General features: G+C 48.5%; 2 protein-coding genes across 20 annotated transcripts in view; one reads left to right on the forward strand and one right to left on the reverse strand.

Moving 5' to 3' along the window:
- Positions 1-18650, forward strand: part of OBSCN (obscurin, cytoskeletal calmodulin and titin-interacting RhoGEF) — a 185493-nt gene extending 166843 nt beyond the window's left edge. For all 19 annotated transcript variants that reach the window (XM_084282486.1, XM_084282500.1, XM_084282501.1 and 16 more), the window contains 15 exons: positions 469-621; positions 1337-1382; positions 1999-2076; positions 2800-6469; positions 7063-7185; positions 7980-8090; positions 8205-8372; positions 9127-9249; positions 10882-11052; positions 12363-12483; positions 13182-13421; positions 14051-14274; positions 14731-14806; positions 15266-15415; positions 15549-18650. In XM_084282486.1, coding sequence (XP_084138612.1) covers positions 469-621; positions 1337-1382; positions 1999-2076; positions 2800-6469; positions 7063-7185; positions 7980-8090; positions 8205-8372; positions 9127-9249; positions 10882-11052; positions 12363-12483; positions 13182-13421; positions 14051-14274; positions 14731-14806; positions 15266-15415; positions 15549-15726 — 5632 coding nt within the window. In that variant the 3' untranslated portion in view covers positions 15727-18650. The remainder of the gene's footprint in view (positions 1-468; positions 622-1336; positions 1383-1998; positions 2077-2799; positions 6470-7062; positions 7186-7979; positions 8091-8204; positions 8373-9126; positions 9250-10881; positions 11053-12362; positions 12484-13181; positions 13422-14050; positions 14275-14730; positions 14807-15265; positions 15416-15548) is intronic.
- A 2725-nt stretch (positions 18651-21375) lies between these two features.
- On the reverse strand, positions 21376-23731 carry CYP8B1 (cytochrome P450 family 8 subfamily B member 1). Its single transcript, XM_084283238.1, has one exon. The coding sequence runs from the start codon at positions 23089-23091 to the stop codon at positions 21559-21561; it is 1533 nt and encodes a 510-aa protein (XP_084139364.1). The 5' UTR covers positions 23092-23731; the 3' UTR covers positions 21376-21558.
- Between the last annotated feature and the right edge of the window lie 86 nt (positions 23732-23817).

Consider the following 23817-nt stretch of genomic DNA (forward strand, 5'->3'; position numbering starts at 1 on the left):
GTCAGAGCCCTCCAGCACCTTCCAGTGAGGGATCTGAATGAGTGAAGCATCAAGTCCTTCGGCGATTTATTTTATTTTCTCTTTCGGTCACTCTTTTCTGTGTCACCAAGGGCTTTGGTCACTGTCCCCGCCTAAGGACTTGACAGCTGCTCTCCTCAGCAGTGAGAGCGATGGATTGGGTTCAGTCTTTATCTTGCTCATTTTAGCCACCATCCTACTGTAGCTGTGAAAAGTCAGACCCTAAATTCCTTATCTGTGAGTAAGGGATAAATAATTCAGTCAGATGTTGAGTAATGCTGTAGTAAAAGATGCTCTGTTAATGGATACACTGTTCACAAGCATTGCAAGTCCCACGCATGGAGTCCCTCAGGCCTCTTCAAGCCCCACATAAATGTGTGCTCCTATTGTTGAACAGCAAGTAAAATCTAAAGTCTGTCTCCTTTTACTTTATGGCATTCAATGAAAAAGCCTAACATGCAAGTCTCCATTTGCCGGGGAGAACGACAGAGGAACACTTCTAAATATCCAAAATGGAGAAATTTCATGGACTATCCCTGATTTTGTTCACCTGAGTGAAGATGCAAAGGATTTTATAAAGTGGATCCTACAGCAGCACCCCAAGTAAGTGCATTTTCGTGCTTCCTACAAAGATGCTGGTGTCTTAGCAGGCAGATCTCAGCTCATCAGAGCTTCAGTTGCTTTGAAAAGTGGACAGTTGAGCAAGGTGTGGTGTGTAATGCCCTAATTCTTCTTTATTCACTACCCAGAACACAGTTTCACTACCCAGAGCACAGCCAAAGAGCTCTGCTTCTGGTATGGCAATGTCTTTAGTCCCTAGCTCCAGGCAGATGAGTTTCTGAAATGACATGGGGAAGTGGGAAGAGCTAGCACTGCTACAGAGGGAGTTATGGGGGAATTAAACAATATGAACCACATTTATTAAGCAGTCTCAAGCACAAAAGGAAGCTTGAAGGCATGTATAGAGGTCATGGCTGTTTAATTTCATTTCTATTCTTTCTGCCTGATGCCAAAGCTATTTTTGCTTTGGTCCTTTAAAGAGTCAGAGTCACTCGTGGGACTGCTCTTGATGCCCTTGAACAGGCTCCCTACAGTGTGCTGTGGGATCTTCCTGCTGGAAATGTGGGATTTTCCTGTGGAAATCTTGGGTTAAAAACTTCTTTCTGTCTCGGTGGCTTCTAAACTCCAAAAACAGAAGCAAAATAGCATACACAAATGTGTATACATGTGTCCATACGAAGCAGGCCCATTCAAGAAGATTTTGTGGTTGCTGTTTGAAGTGACTTGCTACTAAAATACTTGCCTTTTCTCTTATCAGAGACAGGCCTAGCGCTTTGGACTGTCTGTCCCACAAGTGGTTCATGGTAAGTTTGCCCTTGTTCTTTACTAAAACCATAAAAATGAATTTAGGATGAAAAAGACCTTTGAAGGGGCAGCTCTTGATAACTTATTGAGGCTGCTTGATAATTATTTGCTGTTTTATTTTTTCTCTTTTACTTTCTGTCCTGTACAGAAATGCAGGCATGGCTCTCCAGAAAGAGGAGACACAGTAGTGTTTACTTGCCAGGATATCTTTCCTTTCGAAAGATTACTACTGACATGAGCAAATATAACATGTCTGTATACAGAGGAAACTGGATTTTCAGAAGGAAGTTATGGTTTATATTTAGGTGCCATAAATCTCTAAGGAGGAAGACAAAAAAAAAAAAAATGAAAAAAAAATGAAATAATAATTAAGGAAATTTACTGAATCACGTACATTGAACAAGGCTTGCTTTTATCATTGAAAAACTGATATTGCCTACAATGTAGCCATAATGAGATTGTAGAATTTGTTCTATTATAACTTTCCTAAATTAAACAATTCTGGAAGGAGTCAGTCCTTAAAAACAAAACAAAACAAAACAAACAACAACAGCTTCTCTGGAAATGCAGTCAGGATCTTTAACCACTGATTTTCCTCTCCTTTCTACCTGGCAGCACAATCTCCCACTTGAAACAGCTCATTTCATTAACACCAAGCAGCTCAAATTCATTGTGACTCGGAGCAAGTGGCAGGTGAGTTGGCCTTAATCTATGATAGTTCTTTTTAATTAAATATTTTGCAGTTACATTAGAACCTTTTAAAGTCTGTTGTGCTAGGCCAGTGAGCACAGCAGAGACCTCAGCTTGGCTATGAATGGGGAATAAGCCCAGAAGTAATATGGATGTGGCAGAAATAAATCACCCAGGCTTTTACTGTAGTCCTGGGTTGTGTGCAGTGCTTTTCCACCAGGCACTGAAACAAGGATTAAAACCTGCCTTTAGGTATGTAGAGGAGAGTGGGTTTCTACATTCCTGCTGTAGTCAGCAGAAATTTTGGCTTTTACTTTGGTTTTCTGTGTGTGTGTGCGTTTTTCTCCCAGTCTGTACTCCTGTCTGGGATTGCCCCGACCCAGGTGCAGCACCTTGCACTTATCTAATGTGTTTGGTTAAAAACTCTTTCTCCATCTGCCTTGAATGGCCAAAATGTCTTTAAAAATCTCAGACCAGGTCCAGTTTCTCTGTTTACAAGAGCAAGCATGTTCCCTGTAGTCAATACGGTTTCATCTTTGTGAATGGGAGAATAGGGAGGCTCAATGAACAACAAAGGCTTAGACTGACTGTATCTATAAAAGAGTGACAACATTATTTTACTAGCATTGTGTTTTTTAGGGTGCAGAAGATCATTTTCGTAAGTTTGTTTTACCATACTCCACCATGTCTCCAGCTGATCGTGCTGTATTTTGTGTTGGCTTTCAGCGGTCCCTGATGTGCTATAAATCCATCCTGGTGATGCGATCCATCCCAGAAATCCTGGAAGGGACTCACGACAACACCTCCCTGGCCATCTCCCGGCATCTGATCGAGGAAAGCACTTCCTCCAGCACTAGCGGCTCCTCTTCAGACAACGAGAACTCGCACTTCCCCAAGAAGAGGCACTTTGGCTCTGCCCCTGAACTGCACTTGTCCATATTTGATACCCCAAGCAGCCAGGAGCCTCCAAAACATGCAAGAGAAGAGAAGCACTCCAAACTCTCTATCCCTCCTATAAAACCCATGAGGAAGAAGTACGCTGCAATGAAAAGTGAAGCGAAGGACAAATCACCTACAGAAAGCAAAGAGCTCATGACAGGTATTTTAAAAGAGCAAGAGGAGGGGCTTCAGCCCAGAAGTCGAGATGAAAGAGCAGAGCTGTCCCAAAGAAGTGGTGCAGCTGAACCTTCATCAGTGAAGACTTCCTCAGAAAACGCATCGGATCTATCTCAAAAACAAAAAACAGATGTACTTTTATCTGAAAAGGACAAAACTGAAAAGGCTGGGGATGGGGCAGAAAAGCCACCTGTGTGTGTTCCTAGACAGAGTGTCATTAAAAGCACTTTCTACAGCCAAGCAGCTGAACTACCTGCAAGGACGCCTTCCTCACCCAGCAGGGAGCTCAGGAGGCACTTGGACAGAGCCAGAAGAACCTTCCGGAAAGCTGGATATTCAAAAGTGCCCCTCAGTGGTCTCCGTGAACCCCTCCTGGAACAGTTTGAACTGGAGGAAGAAGAAGGCAAGTCTGACGACGATGATCACAGGGAAAGCCTGCTGGGTTCCTTGACCAAATCCGCTTCGTTTGATACCGCCAGGAAACCTCCCCATCCTGCTATTGCTGGGTCTAGCCGGAGTCGTTCCCTGGATGACTACAGGCTGAGGGCCTCCAGGTCAGTGAGGGAGCAAGATATTTTGGAAGAAGACTGTGATATAACGGCACAGGAAAGTTGCGCTGAGGGCAGCGAGCACTGCGACATATCTGCGGGGCCAGGCAAGGGATGCTCTGCAGGCACTTCAGAGCAAGAGGACTTCAGGAGAGCCAGCAAGGATCGTTCAGAAGAGCAGCTCTCTCCTTCCACACAATGTGAGGGTAATGGGTGCCCAGCTGTTTGTGTGCAACAGCTAGACAGGCTTCCAGTGTCGCCTCAAAGGAGCGAGAACAGGAAACATTTACTGAAGAAGTCAAAAGCTACTTACGTGGAGGAGGAGGCTGGAGATTTGGAAGGCAAAAGCCCCATTCTGTCTGCCCAGCACTCAGATGTAACTGCACCATCAGCTCAAAAACATGAAATCAAGGAGGATAAATCTCCCTCTGGCAGTGCTCGTGACACAGTTTTTCAGGAGGGTGAGCAGGCCGTTTTGACTGTCCCACAGTCAGAGACCACCTCCACGTCAGCCCCTGGCAGTACGAGAGGAGCCTACCACCTGCCCCAGGAGTCTGCTCGCAGCACCGACACCCATCCCGAGCTGAAAGGTGAGGGCTTCCTCATCAAAAGGACAGCCCCAGCTCCACCTTGGGAAGACAAAAGGCAGAAACATTCGAATGAGAAGCCTTCTGCTCACAGCGTTGCCGAGTCTGATCTCATGGAGCACGAAAGCTCTTCTGTTCCAACAGGTCCACAGACAGAAACTGATTCACTTCCAGTGTGTAAAGAAAAAAGCCAGCAACTTTCTGATCAAAGTATTCCAGCACCTACTGGCATGGAGGGCAAACAGCCAGGTGTCCCACCAGCTCTGCAAACAGCTGGTGAACATGCTCACCAGAAGCCAAAGACCTACAAGGAGGTGAGATCCGCTGCTCTGGAGGATGAAGGACTAAGTATTGCAGGGATCGCTCCACTTTCAGCCCACGGTGGTGAAAGGGAAGCCCACAAAAAGGCTTCTGTTCATGCAGACACGACACCAGCCATCCTACAGGGAGAGCACCCCGTTGTTTCAAAAGTCCTGCCACCAAAACCGATGAGAACTGCTATTGCTGACAGAGCACGGCACGCTGAAAGGGAGCAGCCAGCTCACAGCAAGGAGAGGCTGGCTGCTCTGAGGAGCGAAGGCTCATCTGTTCCCAGTTCGGTCCATGAAGCTGAAATTCTGGAGAAATCTGGACCCCAGAAGGCTTCTCAGGGCAGTGGCGTGGTGCCTGCTGCTCTGGAGGGCAGACACACGGCTATAGCTGTTTCATCCCAAAATACTGGCCTGCCTTCAGTCTACAAGAGGGAAAAGCAAGAACATCCGAGGGCATCGCTTCACAGTGAGGTGAGATCTGCTGTCACAACCAGTGGAAGCCCAGAGGTGGGACAGACTTCGTCTGCTCCTTGCCCCGAGGCTGGAAGTCAAGTGTTTGAGCAGCACAAGGCCGTCTATCCTGGTGGCAAAGTTTCTGCTGCTCTGGAGGGCACACATCCAGGTATTTTAAGTGCTCCACAACCAGGCGTTCAGTCTCCGGCTGCAGTCTATCAGCTAGAATATGAGGAACATCTGAAGGTTTCTGGTGAGGGGAGAGACACTGCCTTAGAAAGTGGAAGCTGTGATGATGGAAAAACTGTCCCACCGCTGCTCCACAGGGATCGAGGTCAGGAGCTCTCCCATCACAGGTCTTCTTTTTACAGCGATGAGGAGTCTGCTGTGCTGGAGGGCTTAGTGGACGAGATGGTTTCCCTCTCTGAAGAGATGAATGTTTGGGCAGAGTCAGTTTCTGGCCAGGAGGAATGCAGAAAGCACCTCTCTCCAACCACAGAGATGTTCTACAAACGCCCCGATAGCCAAACACCCACGGACACCTCCTGCCCTTCAGTACGAGGGGGTGAAAGAGAAGTCTCTGAGCTGGATGACCTCGCAGAACCCTACCTTGCTGTGAGCGAGGAGCCAGAGGCACCAAAAGGGCAGGGGGCACAAACGGTTCCCCATGAATGCGAAGACCTGGAAGATTTAGCATTCGAGAGCCTCAGTTCTAGCCAAGCGAGCGTTTCCCTGACGGAGAGCTTGGATGCCGAGAAAACACCCGGTGACGTGCCCGTGAGCAAGGACACGGGCAGACACCCAGAAGTTTCTCTAGTGAAAATCAAAGACCTGTCGGATGAAGCGCCCAGTCCTGCCAGCGGAACTCCAAAACTCGACATATCAGAGGTGGAGCCTGCCTATTTGAATTTCTCCGACCTGTACGACATTGTCTATTTTCCCTTTGAATTCATGAACTTTAGGAAGCCCCCACCCAAACCGACGGGCAGGCGGTTTATACCTTTTAGTGAAAGGGCAAGGGCGAGGTCACCTCCTGCAGGACACCTGCATAAGGATAAAAGGCTGTGCATCCGAGAGGAGGCAGAAGGGAAGAATAGGAAGAACCATTTGGAAATATCTGAGGACTCAAAAGCAGCCAGCCTCTTAGTCACGGGAAAAGGGTTGGAGAGCCATAGGGAAATGTACGGCCCCCAAAAGGACTCAAGTGGCAAGCAGAAAAGCTCCTTCTACAGCAAGCCAGGACTCTTTAAACCCTATGGAAGGTCTCACTCGGTGGAGCAGTCAGTGGAGCAAAGTCTGAAGAAGAAAGTAAAAGCTTCTGTTGCCCATATTTCAAGAATCCTAAAAGGAAAGACATCTCCAGAGCCAGAGACAGAGGAAGGTAAGTATTCTATTCTATGTCTTCATAGATTAAGTACTAAATCCGCCTCTTTCTTTTTCCCAAGTGTATCTGAGGCTGTGGTTAGATGGTCATTGCAAAACGGGCAGTGGCAGGTCATGAAATGAGCTGTCCTCAGCCCCACCACTAGCTCTCTGTTAGCGGCCCGCTCCAGTGCAGAGTCAGCTGGGTTAATCTGCTGATGGCAGCAGCTGAATTCCCCTGCCCGAGTGTGCACGAAAGCTGTGCAGGCCTCCATCTGCAGCTATCATCTGGCCATGACAAATCTTCAAGGCTAAAGAGACCGGGTGAAGTTGGTAAAGTCGCCCCAGCTGCCTACCTTGATAATATTCATGTCTGGACCACAGAATCTGTCCTTACTTCTCTGCCACCCCTAGATACACCCCACTTTTCTCATATATTCTCCTTGTAACAGCTGTCACAGCCTTTTCTAAAGGATCCTGACTAAAGGCTCCTTCATAAGGACACCCCTGTCTGTCAAGCTATTTTTGCATGAATGGCAGAACTCTGCTGTAAATGCATGCCACGGGAGGAATGATGGCCTTGAATGACTTCTCATCCTTTCTTTGAAACAGACTTCGGTGAGCTGGGGAGTGAGGTAACAGAAAAAGAGCCCTTGACAGGGGCTGAAGGATCTCTGAAGCGGAAATCAGGACTTGCTTCCTTCAAATTACCAAGCCTCATGCCAAAAGAGAAAGGTATTGCTGTTGCATAAGTCACCAGTTAGTTTTATTATGAAATGTCACCAATAAATATGTGCGAATATCAGTCCTTTATACTGATACATATAGTTTCTATCAGTACTGTATAGAGTGTCTTTGCTAAAACTGATTTTTTGTGCCCTTGCTTGCAAATTGGAACCATTCTAGGAAACCACAAAAGACAACTAAAACCTATTTGAAAACTAAAAAAGAAAGAAATTGAACATCTTAGGGTATCCAATGGAGTATCCAGTTGGGAGAAGTGGGGAATTGTGAATCCCTGTGCTAGGGACCTGCATGCATGTGTAAAGACCAGGCAAGCTGCTGTAACAGGCAGCACTGTGAGATGAGAAATAGTAGGGCAGCCCAATAAATGGCTATTTTTTCTCCGTCTGTATCCATCTTTTATTTCATCCTCCTTCTCCTCATGTTGTCTTGATCTGATTCCCATGTCCCTGAGATGCCTTCATTTAGTTTTACCCACACATTTACACCAGCTCAGCAGAAAACTCCTGCTGTGACTTATTCTTCCTCCCCTCTGAGGAGTTCTGCTGCTGTAGCTGTACCAGCAGGGCTGCACAATGCTCATGTTCCCCAGATCCATCTCAGTTATCACGTGTGGGCAGTCACACTGTGCCTGCATGCCCAGTGGATCCTCTGAAAACCAAATTCTCTGAAAAAACAGAATGTCAGGGCATGAACAGAATGCTCTTAAACTGAACAAAAATGCTTTACAACCCACGTAGCACTCCTTTTCGCTCTGCATCAATACTTTTTTCTCTTCTTCACAGCACCTTTGTTCACTGAAGAGCTCCTAGACCAGGCAGCTGCAGTAGGACAGTGCGTAACACTGTCGTGCCGGACGGCGGCTCACTCCTCCCTGCGCATCAACTGGTTCAGAGGTGACATTTGCACCCCTTTTGGGAGACCCCAGCCTCCAGGACAGGGGTGCAGGGAAGGTTTAGGCACCTGAATTTGCAGGGTACTTATTTTTTCTCATGTCTTTTGCCTTTCAGATGGGATACCTGTCCACAGCAGCAGTCGGATCCTCATCTCATCCACACTCAAACACTTCCAGCTGTTAACTATTCTCTCTGTCAGTGCCGATGATTTTGGCGTTTACACCTGCGTGGCCACCAACACCCTGGGTTCAGCATCTACCTCTTGCATCATGAGAAAAGCAGGTAAGAGAAGAATCTAGATTTTTTTTGTCTCTTTTGAGTGCTATACACAGAGCTGGTCAGCCCTTGAGGATTTATCCCTCACCAGATTGTTAGTTTTGTTGATTCCCCTTATGCTAGATGCAAGAAGCCAGCTGAAATCACGAGACTCTGTGACTTGAGAGTTAGAAGCAGGGTAGATTTAAAAAATAATAATACAAAAGGATATCTGTAATAGCTAATGCAGCAGGCATTCAGGAGTGTGGACAGAGAGAGAGATGCTGAGGATTAACAAACTTCACAAAGCTGGTTTAGTTCAGCAAGCAGATTTTGAAGCTGAAGGCAGCCACAGGTTTAGGGGTGGCAGTACTGCCACCAGGGAAATGTGACCTGTAAATACCTGTGAAGTGAGATTCATGCAAATGTGTTCAGGGGAAATTTTCTCCCTTGGCAGCTCTCATCTACAGCCACAGCCCTTGTTTTCTGGTGGCGTGGCACATTTTGCAGTGTTTGTTCCCTTTTCTTCGCCCTTTAGTCTCTCTCCTGGATTTAGAACCAGTCTAGTAACCATGTGGTTACAGAATCAGACTCCAAAATCTTCGTATTGATTTTAAACTAGGCACAACTGAACTGCTCTTACACTAGGAATGTGTCTGTATGTATACATACATATATATATGGAAGTAGAACATCTGTAACTCAAATGCTGGCTGTCCAGGTGTGTACCACAGCAGTGCTGCTGCTAACACTCACTGGTTGTCGTGCCTCCTCTCGACAGAAGTTCCTCCCAGCCCTCCACCCCCTGACATCGTGGAGGTCTACGAGGACAGAGTGCAGGTGGTCTGGAAGCCCGTGGAAACCAACACCCCCGTCCATTACACCATCCAGTGCAAGAGTGAAGGTAAAGTGGAGCTCTGCCTTTCTGCCTTGCAGAGAACATCTTGATTTGTTTGATCTCTCCACCAGCTGGATGTATTGTTTTTATTCAGAAACAGCCTTGCTTTAGCTCCCTCATTTGGAGTTAGGAATGAAATAATTACACACTAATAACATCCACAGCAGTGGTGGTTAGCAGATGATATCACCCTATATCTGGTACAGTCTGTGGAGAAGGATGGTCCATCAAAAAGGCAGTTCTCCTTACACTAAACAGACATGTTTTCCTTTTCCATTGATGCAGGAAATTTAGGGTAGACAGCCAAATGACCCAAATTTGACAGAACTGCATCCCATCCCTTTTGTTCTCTTCCAAGGCTTGATTTAGAGCCTGATGAAATCCGTGGATGTTTTCTTGTTTAATTCCATGAGCTTTGAACCAAATCACTGAGTCTGTTCTGTCTCTCTTGGGATTATTTTTGTTGTCTTTAAGAGTACTGTGATTGTTTGTCACTTCTATTGCAGTCACGCGTACATCACCCTTCGGATTGTACTGCTCTGTGCTCCTTTTAGTTCTCCAAACACTTAATTCTGCATTAACACTAATGTACCCTTTTATTCTGAAGCTGGTACCAGTTGTTTTTCCTCCAACACACCTTTCTTTATTGTCATTCCTTTTGACACATCTATAGCCAAGACTTTAGAGAGGATGCCAGATGCAAGTTATTCTAGGTAGGAAGAAAACCAGGAAACTGCATCTACAATCTTCAATCACATTCTGTGTTTTTGACAGGAACAAGTGAAATCCTACTTTCCTGAACACAGGAGGATTAAGATAAACAGAAAAAATAATCCTTGTCTTATGCATGACAGTAGGCTTTGACATGCTGCTTTTTCTGAAACTTCTCTGATTTTAAGCTCCTTCTTATACATACACACACCCTAATTCCACCAGTACCCAGCAAAATCATTGGTACCTTTGTTTGAGGTGGGGAATTATTGCCTTTGCTACAATTTGAGGCTCTCTGTCAGTGTTTATTTGAATGAAGGAATGGGTTTCATCCTGAACAATCTCAGGGAGTTTGAGCTTGAGCACAGCAGCAATGACAAAGTGTGGGACACAGCACTATGTGAAAAGCTTGCTGCTAATTTTCAGGTTCACACCTTGGTCCCGTGGATGATAAGTCCAAGACAAACCTATAATTTCATTTCCCTGATATATCACCTAAGTTTTATAAAAGCCGATTGAACTTGAAACCTCAGTTTGAAATACTGGGTTTGCTAGGAGGGTGTTAATTAAAGGTTTTCTGCTGAAATCCTGCAGCTCATGATTTCAGCAAGATTCAAGACAGGGCCAAAGGGAAAATAAGGTGATTTTGTTGGGCTTTTGTTTGGAGTTCATGATATATATTTGCATTTGAGATTGGTGGCATGAATTAGTTAAACAGAAACCATACAGGAAAGTTTCACCATTCCTCTGAAACACTATTGCCACACCTTGGACTGATCAAACATAAACCAGCTGACTTTGGAAGAGGTGAGTTTGCCACATTGACAACTAATTACACCATGCACAAAAGTAGGCCATATCAGGTCAGTTTTTCGTCTTGACCATCCTAAATGAGTCCTAATTTCTTTCTCTCTTTCCTTGGCTAAGATGGGGACTGGACAACTCTTGCTGCTGACATTGCTGACTGCTGCTACTATGCCAAAAACCTCTCCAGGGGATTTATCTACTGCTTCAGGATTGCCTGCACCAGTAAAGCAGGCATGGGCCCTTACAGCAGCCCATCTGCCCAAGTGAAAATCAGCGGGAAGGATCAAATGGGTAAGAGCACTGGGAGAGCATCGTGTTCGTCCTGCATCTAAATAATTGCACTCTTTTAGATGCAGGTCCAGAAATCAAGGACAAGTGCATCAAGACCAATGCCACTTGGCTCAATGTGTTTTAGAGCTTCCCCCTCTTTGGTTTTCTTAGTTAAAAGTAAATGATTTTCTAATTCAGGACAGAATTAGGGGAATATCTGTGCAAGGCATCTGGAAACTGTAGATTGCCTCCTGAAGACACACTTAGTTTTCCACATGAGGTCATGAGGTCTGGGACAACAACCAGGTTACATGAGGCACTGATCTATTCATGTTCATCTGCCTCTGTTGAAAGCCCTGGATCTGCTCCTTCTCATAGACACAATCGTAATTAATTCATGTTAATTCATGCACTCTGGTTTATACTTGTGAGTTGCCTTCCTACCGTGGTGTGTTTTTCAGCTGTATTTTCTCTCCAAAGTAAACCAAGCTCAAATTACTTTATTTTTTCTTTTTTTTTTTTCTTTTTTTTTTCTGTTTGAATACTTTGTACTATTCACTCATTTTGTTTTGTTTCTTTGTTTGTTTTTTTTTTGAAGAAATCCATGACCCCACAAAAAAATACACCCTTGTAGCAAAATATTTTCTTCCAAGAAGTGAAAGGATGGTCTAACTGGAATTTCCTCCCAGTGGAGACTATTCCTTTGTGAAAGTCAGTTCACAGAGATATTTTTAACTCACCCTAAGTCCTCTGCTTTCCCTTGACCCGGGATTCATTAACAAATACATGGCTCCTTTGCAGTCATTCCCTAAAAGGCCCATACTGTCAGGTTCCTTTATTTCAATGCATCCAGCATTTCTAAGCAGATGCTTTTTTATGTCAGGGGATGCTGCAATATTTCCAGGGAGCACTTAGACAGAATCATAGGCCAGAACCAGAGCAACCAACTTCAGCTTCTTCCCAGTATACCCAACCAAAAAAAGTTTCTGATCCTTTAGCAGTGTCTTACTATACCCTGTTGATTAGTTACATGAGCAGATAAGAAATGGTAGCTGAGCTGTTTGATATCACAATCAGAGCACACAGCATGCAATCCATCTCATATAGTCCAGAGTGGTCACACCAGGGAATTACTGGTTGGTCAGCCCAGACTCTGTTGCATTCCCATACCCCTTGATGCCTCAAGTGGAAGCCAACATGCAGGTTTCCCTGGAGAAAGCTCTGCTGTTGTCTTTCTCTTTGCCCATAGATAGTGGAGGGTGGCTCAGAGAGGTTCCCGTTTCCACATGGAGTTGCTTTCCTGTGTAATCCTTGCCATTTTTTCTCTGCAGAGCTTCATGCTGCAATGAAGAGCTTCCCAACAGCTGCTACCGAGGAAGAGAGTGAAATAATCACACCATCCGAGCCGTTCCCAACCTACCAGACCTACGCCTTCCAAACAGAGATCAAACGGTAGGGAATCCAACCGAGTACTCAGCAGCAGGAAATGCTGCACATGGCTAGAGTTTAGAAAAGTCACTTTTAAAAATGCACTGCTCAGCCACAGTTTGATCCAAACACCACCACAGCAATACACTGGGCAAATAAACCTCAGATCACTGGCTAAATGAGCTTTGCCTTAGTTTGGTAGGATTCATGTGTGGATTTTCTGGGAGAGCAAGAAGGTCTGTGGTGAGCACTGTGTGCTGGATAACAAGCCCTTAATACATTGTGGAGTGAGGCCAGGGCTAACAGTCTCCTCTCCTTGTTGCAACACCCTTTGCAGGTAGTGGTTTCAGATGTGGCGTTGGGATTCAACTTTCACTGTCTAGAAAAAAAAAAAAAAAAGGAATGAAGTCCCAGAAGGATTTGGGATCCTTTTGTTGCCAAGAGAAGCAGGCAGCTGCCTGCAGGGGCCAGTTCTCATGCTCTAGGCAGGATGAGCCAACTTCTCTCTTTCCAGAGGAGTTAGGATCTCCCTCCTGCGATGTAAAGTGAACGTACAGATTAGAGACACAGGAGGATGTGCAAACTGTGACAAATGCTGCAATAACTCACAGCAGGGATGAAAACCACAGCATGGGATCCTTATGATTTTGAAATACAGAAGCTCCTGGCTCTTCCAGGAGTAGCAGGGAAGCTTAACCTGCCTTTGTGTTCCTCTGTACCAGGGGGCGTTTCAGCATCGTCCGACAGTGCAGGGAAAAAGTGAGCGGCAAGACTTTAGCTGCTAAAATTATCCCTTACTGGCAAGAGGACAAGCCAGCAGTGCTCCTGGAGTACCAAGTCCTGAGGAAGCTTCACCACACAAACATCGCTCAGCTGAAGGGAGCCTATGTCAGCCCGCGGCACCTGGTGCTGATCCAGGAGATGTGTGTGGGACCAGAACTGCTCCACTCCTTGGCGTTACGGTAAGAACAAGTGGAGGGAACACTTCCCCCCGTCAGAGCTGGTGTAGGTAGCAAAGCACCTCTTGCTTTCACTTGTCAGACTGGCTCAGCTCTCTCCATCTGTTCTGTTCTGAATTGTGATGCATTTATTCTGCAGCTTCTCGTGACATTAAAAGGTAGTTAGGTTCCCTACAAGGCTGGGGTAGAGAACAATTCAGGGCCATTCAGTTGAGTTGTTGAAAGAAGACTACAGTAGTTAATACGAACCCCTCTTTCCCATAATAAGCAGAATACTCTGGCTCAGGGAGCCTTGTTTCCCCTCCATGTTGTTTCTCATATTGGCAGAAGATGGATCTGCTGGAGCTCTCTGACTAAACGAGTGGGAACGGTGGGCATCAAATCTGCAATTTGATTTTTGTGTGTCCTCTGCTTCCTCTAACATGCAGCTCTCACAACCTCCCGAACCTCTTGCACCTGTAAACTTGAATGAAAATATGGGTGGAAATCTCTGTATATGATAGATTTGCTAAATGAGTAGAGTTGTTTCTTGGGATTAGACATCCAGGGGAGGATGGCAGTGGGTGCAGAATGGTGCTCTCAGGTGTGCAGATACAACACCTCTGGTTTCTATCCTCTTTTTCTGCTACCAGGACATCGTACTCAGAAGTGGAGGTCCGAGATTACCTATGGCAGATCCTCAGTGCAGCTGAGTACCTCCACGCGCACGGCATCCTGCACCTGGATCTCAGGTCTGAAAACATGATCATCACCGAGCCCAACCTCCTGAAGCTGCTGGATTTTGGCAACGCACAGTTCTACACGCAAGACAAGGTTATTACCATGGACAAGTGCTCGGACTATGTTGAAACCATGGGTGAGTGGAGTTCATTCGCAGAACCTTGGCATCGTCTGCAATCTGTGGCAAGCAGAGAGACTGAGCAAGGCAGCAGTTGGCCGCAGCAAGCAGTCCCCTCGGTGCTGCCCTCCAGTAGCAGCGTGAGCTGGTGGGCGTGGGTAGCAGTGACAGCCACCCCGCTTGCAGGCCACAGGGGACACAACCAGAGGTCACGGCCAACACCTCCCTGGCAGGCATCCACGAGTCCTAAGCTCAAGGCTGCAACGTTACAGCCAGCAGTCCCTGCTGGTTTGATGTTTTCAAGGTTTCGTTGCAGTCATGACCTAGGAGAGTTACTTCAACTGGCTCCCTATACTAGAAAGTTTTTATTTTTCATCTTTGTATAATATAGTATAAAAGTACCCACTGCTTTGTGCTGGCTTCAGTGCTGTGGCACTGGAAAGGAGCTCGGCTCACACCGATTTGCTTTTCTAGCTCCAGAACTGCTGACAGAGCAAGGAGCCATCCCGCAGACTGACATCTGGTCCGTCGGAATCACAGCATTCATCATGTAAGTCAGTCTGTCCGTCCCTACCCTAGGAGTGGCTGTAAAAGTGTGATTACAGAGTCATCAGCAAGGGGAGCTGCAATGACTCAGTTAACCTCATTTCCCTCTCCTGGGCAGTGCCTCAGAAGGGTGTGGAGGTGGCTGCACCTTGCAAGGAGGCCCCATCCCACCGAGGTCTCCACACAGAGTAAGGAGGCTGTTCTGCAAGACAGCAGCTGCTGGTGTTTTCACTCAGCTTCATCTGAAAAGCTTTAACAAAAATAAAAAATAAAATCAAATTACACCAACCCAAAAAAAGCAGCTGAAGTCATGAAACGCTGCCCTTTGGGATTTTGTTTTCCCATGTCATGCTTCTGCACATTGCCATGAGCTTCTTCTCTCGCAGCTGAGTGGGAATTCCCAGGAGAAGGAGTTATCTTGAGCTACGCCCTTCGTGCTGATAATTCTCTTCTTTTGGGGCAGGCTGAGTGCCAACTACCCTGTCAGCTCCGATGTGCCCTGCGAGTTTCTGCGAACGACCAGGAAGGGGAAGGTGAAGCTCACGCGGTGCTACGCGGGTCTCTCCGGAGGAGCCGTGTCCTTTCTCCAGAGCACACTGTGTGCAAATCCCTGGTAAGGCAGTGCCTGCTTTTCTCACAGGACAGTTAGCACAGGTCCTGGCTCTTGCCCCTTTTTTATCTCCCGTTTGTGAGGCTCTTCCTCACCCGATGTGGATCTCCAGCTGACTTTCTCACCTGTGTCCTAGGGGAAGGCCGTCAGCCTCCGAGTGCCTTCAGAGTCCTTGGCTCCAGGAGACCGGTCTGGACAACAGGCAGCAAGCACTGGTTACCTTCCCCACCACCAAACTGAGGAATTTCCTCACTGAACGAGAAAAGAAAAGGGGCCTCCTGTGCTCCAAGTACGGCCTCATGATTGCCCAGTGAAGGGGATGTGGCGACGGCCAGGAATGGTGTCCCTCTCCCTCTCTGCACCCAGCGTTTGGTACCAAAGGGTGCCGTCGAGTTACTGTGCATCACCTGAGCCGGGCTGGCTGCCTGGGGCTGTGCACATCACTCTCTGTGAGTGAAATTGAGCATAACTGAGCAAATGAATCCACGTTACTTGCATTGCCACGTGGTGAGAACAGAAATACAGGCTGTCAGCATGGCTCAGCTGACTAACAGTAACTTGATGGCACTGTCACTTGGCTCCCTGCTTCCAGGAACAACCGGGAAAGGTTTGCGTAGCCATTTCTGAGGGGGGCTAGCTACTAGCCCCGAGCAGCTTTGCAAATCCTTCCCTGAGGTCAAAAAGACTCCCCGTGTGCAAATACTGGGCCCTGACTTCTGCCCCTAACCCCAGATATCACCGCCAGACACTTGGACACGTTACTCACCTGCCTGTCCCACGGTAACCACTGCAGCATGGTCTGGGTGGCTGGTGCACTCCTCCCCCGCCTCAGATCCCAAAGAAAATGGTAAATACTAAAAGAAATGGTAAATAAATGGAAAATATTTCTGCTGTGGAGAGGACTCAGGGAAGGTGACAGGAGACTGGGAGAAGCAATCAGGGTAAATATGTCTGAAAGATTCACGGTGGGGAAATAGGGAAGAGTGCAGCAGTTGTGGGGTATTCGACAGCGTGTCTGGAGGCTGTGGATGTGGAGGTCCAACTGGAGAAAGCCCTGAGCTGACCCTGAGTTAAGCAGAGCGTTGAAACAGAGACCTCGTGAGGTCCCTCACAGTGTGACCTGTCCTGTGATGCCACGTCTTTGCCACATGCCAGGAACAAGGAGCAGTAGGACTCTGACAGCACCATGGGCAGCTGGGCTCAGCACGCCACACACTTGGCCAAGGTCTCCACCATCCTCACGGGGCCTGACCCAAGACTGAACGTGGGGTGGAGAAGGGCTGCTGTGGAGCAACGAGAGGTTGCAAAGGTGTGTGGTACACGTGTGACAGTGGTGCCACGGGGGAGATTTTAACCTTATGTACTCTGTGAGGAAACCCTTTCCATCCCACGTCACCCAGAAACAGCAGAGCCAGTCTCTGTGAGAGCAGCCTGGTAGCACAGGGTGTGTGCAGGGCAGGCAATGGCAACGGGGGCTTTCCAGCCACTGTGCACATCTCATCCTCACCCTGCAGAGCTTGCTTGGCTTTGAGAAGAGTTCTTGCTCTCCCTGGGCCCCAAATTAACCCTCTGTGGCAGCTCCTGCTGTCGCAGAGCTCACCAGCCCTCCACGGGCGCTGTTGTTGCTGCAGAGCTGACCGTGCTTCTCAAGGGGTTCAGGGTGAGTAAACTCCACAAAGTTTGGGTTTTTTTGGATGTGTATTTGAAGTGTGTCATTAGATCTAGATGACCAACTTACCCATCACATAGGATCTAGCAGTAATCCCTCGTCTGGCTGGCTGCACCCACATCGGTTTGCCTTAGAGACATGTTAAAAAATGAACGTACAGACACAACTCTTGGAGAAACCAAGCTGTGACTTCGTGTATGAACAGCTCTGGGACAGATGTTCACCATGAGCAGGATGCCGGCCCATGCAGGATTTAGTTGTACATCTTTCCTCACAGGCAGGGCTAAAACGAGAACATGCAGCAAGCCTTCTCTGAGCACATCCAAGAGCTGGGAAGCGGTGATGCCAGCACCCGGCCAGTTCATTGCAGCAAAGTCTCTGCCCTGTTTTGCTGCCCGTCAAAAACCACTGCCCCAGCCCGCCTGGCTTCATAAAGGTCTGGATTTGTGCATTCTGCCTGCCACGAGATAGTTCTGCATGTGCTGTGACGTGCTGGGAATAGCTCAGCACACAGAAGTGACCGTGACCTCGATACATGCAGGCTTTGCACCACAAGGGGCTTTGCTGCTTCGAAGCCCAGCTGTCATTTTCCAGGGAGGTTCACCTATCACGAGACGTGACACCAGCAGCATTAGCAAATGGTAGGGGTTTTATTTCTTCTGAAAAGTCCAGAGCAACCTGAACTGGACTCTATCTTCCTCAAAAGCTGCTGAGGATTGCTTGCCATCATGAAGGACAGTGTTAGCTGTGTCATTGCTTCGCCCTTCTAACCTCTGTTCCTGTGAGCTTCTCTGCCATGAATGATGTACCTGCTGGAGCACTTGGGTTTCCTGAGCTTTCCCCACAAGCAACATGTAAGCAGAGGCTTTCCCAGAGCCACATCTCACTCTCCTTAGAGGGACGAGGATGGGAAATCAGTTCCTAACGTGTTACATTTTAGTACTAGATGTGATGCTGTTTCACCCGTGGTGGTCTTTTCCAACACATTTAACTCGTGTTGTCCCAGACCTGACGCGTGCAGCATCACAGCTACTTCTCCTGCATGGTGTGCAGAGTGACCTGGGAGCAAAGGAGCTTTCACTGTGCTGTGGAGAGCAGACACTAATTTAATAGACCATAAAACTTTGAATAGCAAGGTCATATTGTCCTCACAATGCTCTACAGAAGAGAAAACCAAGGGTTTAGGGCCAGATCCCACTCCTGAGGGACAGAGGAGTTAAGCAACACAGCTTGATGAGGTCTGGCCACTAAAAGTTTCAGGACCCTGGATTCCTTCTGATTTAACTTCTTTTACAAACCCGGTAAGGTTTCTGTTGGCGCATCTAGTTCTTCACTCTTGCTGGTACGTGTTGGGATGGAGTGCTGGGTGCCAGGGGACAGCCCATCTACGCATAAAACATTGATTGCTGATTAACCCATTTGGAGCTTTCACACGTCCTCAAATTAAGTGATTTTTTGCTTCTCACACTTGCATGCATTTGGGCATGTCTGAAGTCCTTTACAGACTCAATATTGTTTCGTTAAATTAACCATTCTGACAAGGAAGTAAAGTCACATTTTCCTGCTGAATCATTGTCACTGTCATTATTTTTACCCCCCCCTTCTCAGCCCCAGTCCGTGTTTGTGCAGAACCCGTCCCTCCCCTCTGACCTGGAGCCCATACAGGCGATAACAAAAAACACACACTGCAAAGTGCATTAGTCATGAACAGCCTTTATGTAAACGACCCACAGAAAAAAAAAATCCTCATGCCAGAACATGCCCTGGAGTGGGGATGTCACCAGGCCAGGATGTCGCTGTGCAACCAGGAGCTCCCATGGGTCCCAAAAGGTTTGAGGCAGCTGCCGCCGTCAGCCTCTCGATATACTTAGAAACAGGTTATCTGGAAAGGAAGAGTTTCCTGTCATAGAGGAAAAAAAAAAAGAGTCAATGACAGATTTCCTGGCTGGGAGTACAGCTGAGAAAATAAAGCACTGAAATGCAGTGTTTGTTTTTTTTCTTAGGGCAGTGCTGCCTTCACCAGGGGGAGAAACCACCAGAACGCACCCAAGTAAGCTCATTTCTGGGAGGCTGTCAGGCCAGATTTTCAGTTACCAGCATCAGCTGCGGGGTCTGGCTCTCCCAGGCAATTAAGTTGCTTTCGGGGACTATTTGTAAGTGTGGAGGTTCAGTTGTTCATGTCTTTAGGGGCAGCACCGTCCTTGCTGTGGCCTTGACCTGTCTGGCTATCCCAAGGCATCCCTGGGCACGGTTTGGAGTGTGCAAAGGTCAGGCCATTGGCCAGAACTTGAGAAGAGCTCCAGCTTAATTCCTGGTAGCAGAGCAAAGAAAAGGATCCATGTGTGATGAAAAAATAGAAAGAAAAAAAAAAAAGAGAGAGAGATGAGAACCATAGAGGGAACATGTCAGTTGTGAAAAGGTGCTGGAGTTTTTAATCAGAAGCGTCACAGCCAAGCCTTGTGCAGTTACAGGTAGATCTTGTTTCTCTTGGCTCTGCCACAGTTGCCTGACAGTTTCTGTCCGAATTTCCACCCCTGCAAGCTCTGGGCTCATGCCCAGTGTGGCAGCACTGGACCGTTTGCCCTTGACGTGCAGTTACAGCACAAGCCTGCCCTTCACGACACAGAGCAGGGTCTGGCTTTGATGTTTTGCCACACGTGAAAACATTCGAGCTGTGCTCCTCGCTCAGACATACCCTCCAAAGTCAGCGTTAGAATCGGTTCGTTGTCCTCCGCACAGGCACAGCTGGGTTTAACTGCTGGGAGGAGTGCTGCTGCCAGAGCCACGATATTGAAGGGGAAAAACCAAAAGACTGCTTGTAGGGCAAAGTTTTACCTTTCATCACCCTAGGTGGATAAAACTGAGATGTTTGGGGTTCCAGAAGGTCCCAGCAGCTGTAGTCTGTAAGGGTCTGAGGTCTTTGCTCATGCCCCAGTTCATTTTTCTAGCTCTTTCCCACCATCCCCATCCCCTTCTTTATGCATTTGCAGAGGCTGGGGGCTAAATTTGGAGGGGGGAGGCACTTTCCAGCAGGTGTCTAGGGGACTCGAGGGAAGGGTGGAGGACCATCGGGATCCTGATCAGGCTCAGCCATCCCCTCGCAGGAGGACAGACCTGCTCCTGGCCTCTGCAAACTCCAAAATTTCGGGGTTTTGCAATGGTTTGCATTGAAGCAGCGAGCTGGCTGTGTGCTGCAGGGGATCCCTCCTGAGCTGTGTTGTGTTGATGGGATGAAGCCAGACACAAACACACACGCACAGATTTTTTTATCCCCATAAACTGTTCACAAGACAGGGCTTGAACAGCCAGCCTCCTGCGGTCCTGGAAGGGCAGGTGGCCACATGCATTCCCAGTTCAGGATGCTGCATGAAAACGGGGCCGTAGGCTATTCCTGACATTTGCAACTCACTTCTCCTCTTGCTAAAGCAGTAAACAAGACTGGAAAATCTCTCCTTTTCTTAAGTACTAGCAGGGGTAGAGCTGTTGGTGTGTCCTTGCTCTGTACATCCCACCTCTGCTGTGAGGGGCAGCTCTGTGGAGGCTTCACAGGAGCACATCTCGAAGATAGGGGAGAAGGGGACGACAGATGAGGCTATTTAAAAGCCCCTAAGAAATCCTGAAGGAGAGGATATTTGTTGTTGTCTGACCTGTAGGGGTGTACTACAAGCTGACGCCACCCTGCCCATCATGCTTCGTGTGGAAAATAAGCTGGGATCCCTGCTCACCTTGTGGTGCTTCCAGTGTGTCATTGGGACTCTGAAGGGAAATAAAGCGGTCCCAAGGTGGAGCTGGCACACACAGGGCTCATCCCCAGCTCTCCCTGCCTCATCCAGCTTGGTCTTGCTTGCATACCCATGCTCACACCAGCTGCCAGCACCACGGACCCCCAGACCTTTGGTTCTGTCCCCAAACATCCCATCATATGACCCATACAATGCCCACTTTTCCCCTGCACCCCACAACACCCCTCAGCAGTGACCCACCTGGATGTGGGGACGGTCTGGAGAGCTGCTCCTAATGGCACGTCCTGGACATGGCTGAGGTCCCTGTGGGGCTTGGATGAGGTGCTGGCTCCTCAGAAGTCCTTAATTTGGGTTCCACCTGCCACAAAGCCCCCATGCTCTTCTGGGCTTGTGCGGATGGGTCTCTGATGGGCTGGTGGCCCCTGTGCAGGGGTTGGGAGTAGCCCAGCAGGGTGTTATTTTTGTTATTTGGGCTCCCCCGCCTCGCCATTGTCCCTCTGTGCTCTCTTGTGGGCGCGCAGACAAATTTTTACCTCATAACCTAACCGAATTCAGGAACCAGAGGTGCAGAGCAGCGACACGTGCGAAGGAGGTAGAGAGGAAAGCCGCAATAACCACTAACTGAACAAGGACGTACAGCTGTCAGCTCCACAAAGATCCAGCGACCATGCGATCTGGCAGTTTATTTCATAGATAACACCTGAACAACAACCAAAAACCACAACCAGGCCTTCTCAGAAGCGCCGCCGGTACCTGAAGCGAACATCACGGATGGGCTGCATGGTCCCGAACCCCCAGCGGCTGACGTCGATGGCTGGGATCTCCTCTTCGCCATCGACCAGCTCCAGGTCGTGGTGAGCCAGCATCAAGAAGATAAACAATTTAATTTCAGTGGTGGCAAAGAACCGCCCAGGACAAATGGATACGCCTGCCCCCCAAGGCATGTTGAAGTATTTCAGCCGTTTCCCATCCTTGTAGAAATCTTTCTTGGTGCCATCTGGGTTTACGAAGCGATCATACTTGAATTTGTGAGGCTCGGGGTGGATTTCGGGGTCCATCTGCACGGAGAGGTGTGGGAACAGAGCCACCCTGTCTCCTTGGCGGAGCACATACTCTGTGCCGTTGCTCATCTCAAGGCTCATCTCCTGGAGGATGGCTCTGACCAGCAATGGGGCTGCCACCAGCCTTAGGGTCTCCTCCAGGGCACTGTCCAGAAGAGGAGTCTGGTTTAACATGTCCCTAGTGATGTCAGTTGGTGGGCTCCCTGCCTTCACCTCATGGCCATTCTCCCTCAAGACCTTCTCTACCTCTCCCTTCACAGCCCTCATGGCGTCTGGATGCTTCATGAGGTAAAGGAGGAGCCAGAAGGCGGTGGGGCCTGTATTGCCTTGGGATGCCCAGAGGAGCATAAACCTGAAACGATCCCGCATGTACTCAGGGACACCGTTTTCTACCAGAAATTGGTCTTGATCGCTTATCCACCCACTGACGTTGTCCTTCTGACAGCTCCTCCTCACGGACAGCGTGCTCCAGAAGAACCTCTTCAGCCGCTCAGCTTCGAGTTTGTCCTTGGGGGACAACATAGCATAGGCCAGGCAAGGGAAGAGGCGGTCGTACTTCCGAAACTCATTGAACAGCTGGTTGGAGTTAACGAGATCTCGCTCGTTAGCCTCTTCCTCGTTATCTACCCCTCTGTGGGACTCCGTGCCGTACAGAGCCAGGTACCCAGCTCTGAAGACGATGTTGTAGCAGTAGTGGAAGAGGTTGTCCTCTTGCCACGGTCGCTTCCCCTCTCCTGAGCTCAGCTTGGAAAACATCAGCTTCTGAAGGTTGCCCATGGTGGCCTTTGTCAGGAGGCTGAGCCCATCTCCCGTCAGGTGCTTCATGCTCAAAGCATGCATCGTGCTCTGGCTGGCTTGGATGGGCTTGTAGCCGAACACCTGGAGGACCAGTTTAGATGCGAAGGACCTGAAGTCTAGCTTAGATCGTGATTCCTTCATGATGGCTCCAAAGCAGAAGGGGTCCATCACGAAGGTAAAGTAATAGCCTCCGATCAGCACCGTGAAAATATCCCCGTGTTTCCTCCGCATCTTTTTTAGAAACTCGGAACTGTTCTTTCGGAAATCCAGCAGGTAGCCCAGCCAGGGGATGACACCTTTGTCCAGAGGGGGCTCATTGGGTCTTCGGCTCCGGAAGGCACCCAGGAGGTAGAGCCCACCGAGCAGCGATGCCACCAAGGCACAGAGGAGAGCTGCCCAGAGCTCCATGAGAGCCCTGTGCCCGGCCGGGAGCGTGACCCCGAGCCAGGCTGAGGCAGGCGAGTGCTTTTTATTCCCATCCAGGGGCTGATATGCAGATGCAGAGCTGCCAGCATCCGCCTGGATTGGCAGCAAGTATTTGCTTTTCCCCTGTAATGTGAGGACATTTCTCCCCTTGGCTAACAGGCAGGGATTTTTAAGGTGGAAGGCACGTTGCAGTTAACCGGGGTTAATGGGCTGCTGCATAAAGCACAAAGGCTTCAAGGAAAGATTTCCAAGATCTTTACCCATCTTTTCTTCTGCTTCTCGATGTCCCCTGCCACAGTTGGGGGACAGAAGAGGGCCCCGTCCCTCGTGCCCTGCTGCTGCCAGCCCAGCCCAGGGTCCCGGTGACCGCAGCCCCCACCCCAGCTGCTGCCCCTTGCATGGCACAGCACCTGGCGTGGATGGAGGGATGTTACACGGAGAGAGAAAAAGGATTTGGAGAGAAAATGGGACAGACAGCAGTGACCAGGCACAGGGCATGCTGCTTACCCACAACCAACCCCTTTAACACCCTCTTCCTATTATCCCTCCTTTGACCTTCCCCAATCCACCCGGTTTTCCCCACCTTCCCCCCTTTCCCTACACATCCCATCACAAGTTCTGTACAGTCCCACGGGCCCTCCTCGAGGAGATCACAAAATAAAGAGCGCAGCCTTCATCTTTGATCTGTTTCCCAGCTGCTCTCCCTTT

This window comes from Netta rufina (assembly GCF_964035555.1).
Source record: "Netta rufina genome assembly, chromosome: 2".
Classification (NCBI taxonomy): domain Eukaryota; kingdom Metazoa; phylum Chordata; class Aves; order Anseriformes; family Anatidae; genus Netta; species Netta rufina.

Excerpts from the sequence above, each read along its gene's own strand:
- CYP8B1 (XM_084283238.1), bottom strand. The coding sequence starts at position 23,091 with ATGGAGCTCTGGGCAGCTCTCCTCTGTGCCTTGGTGGCATCGCTGCTC.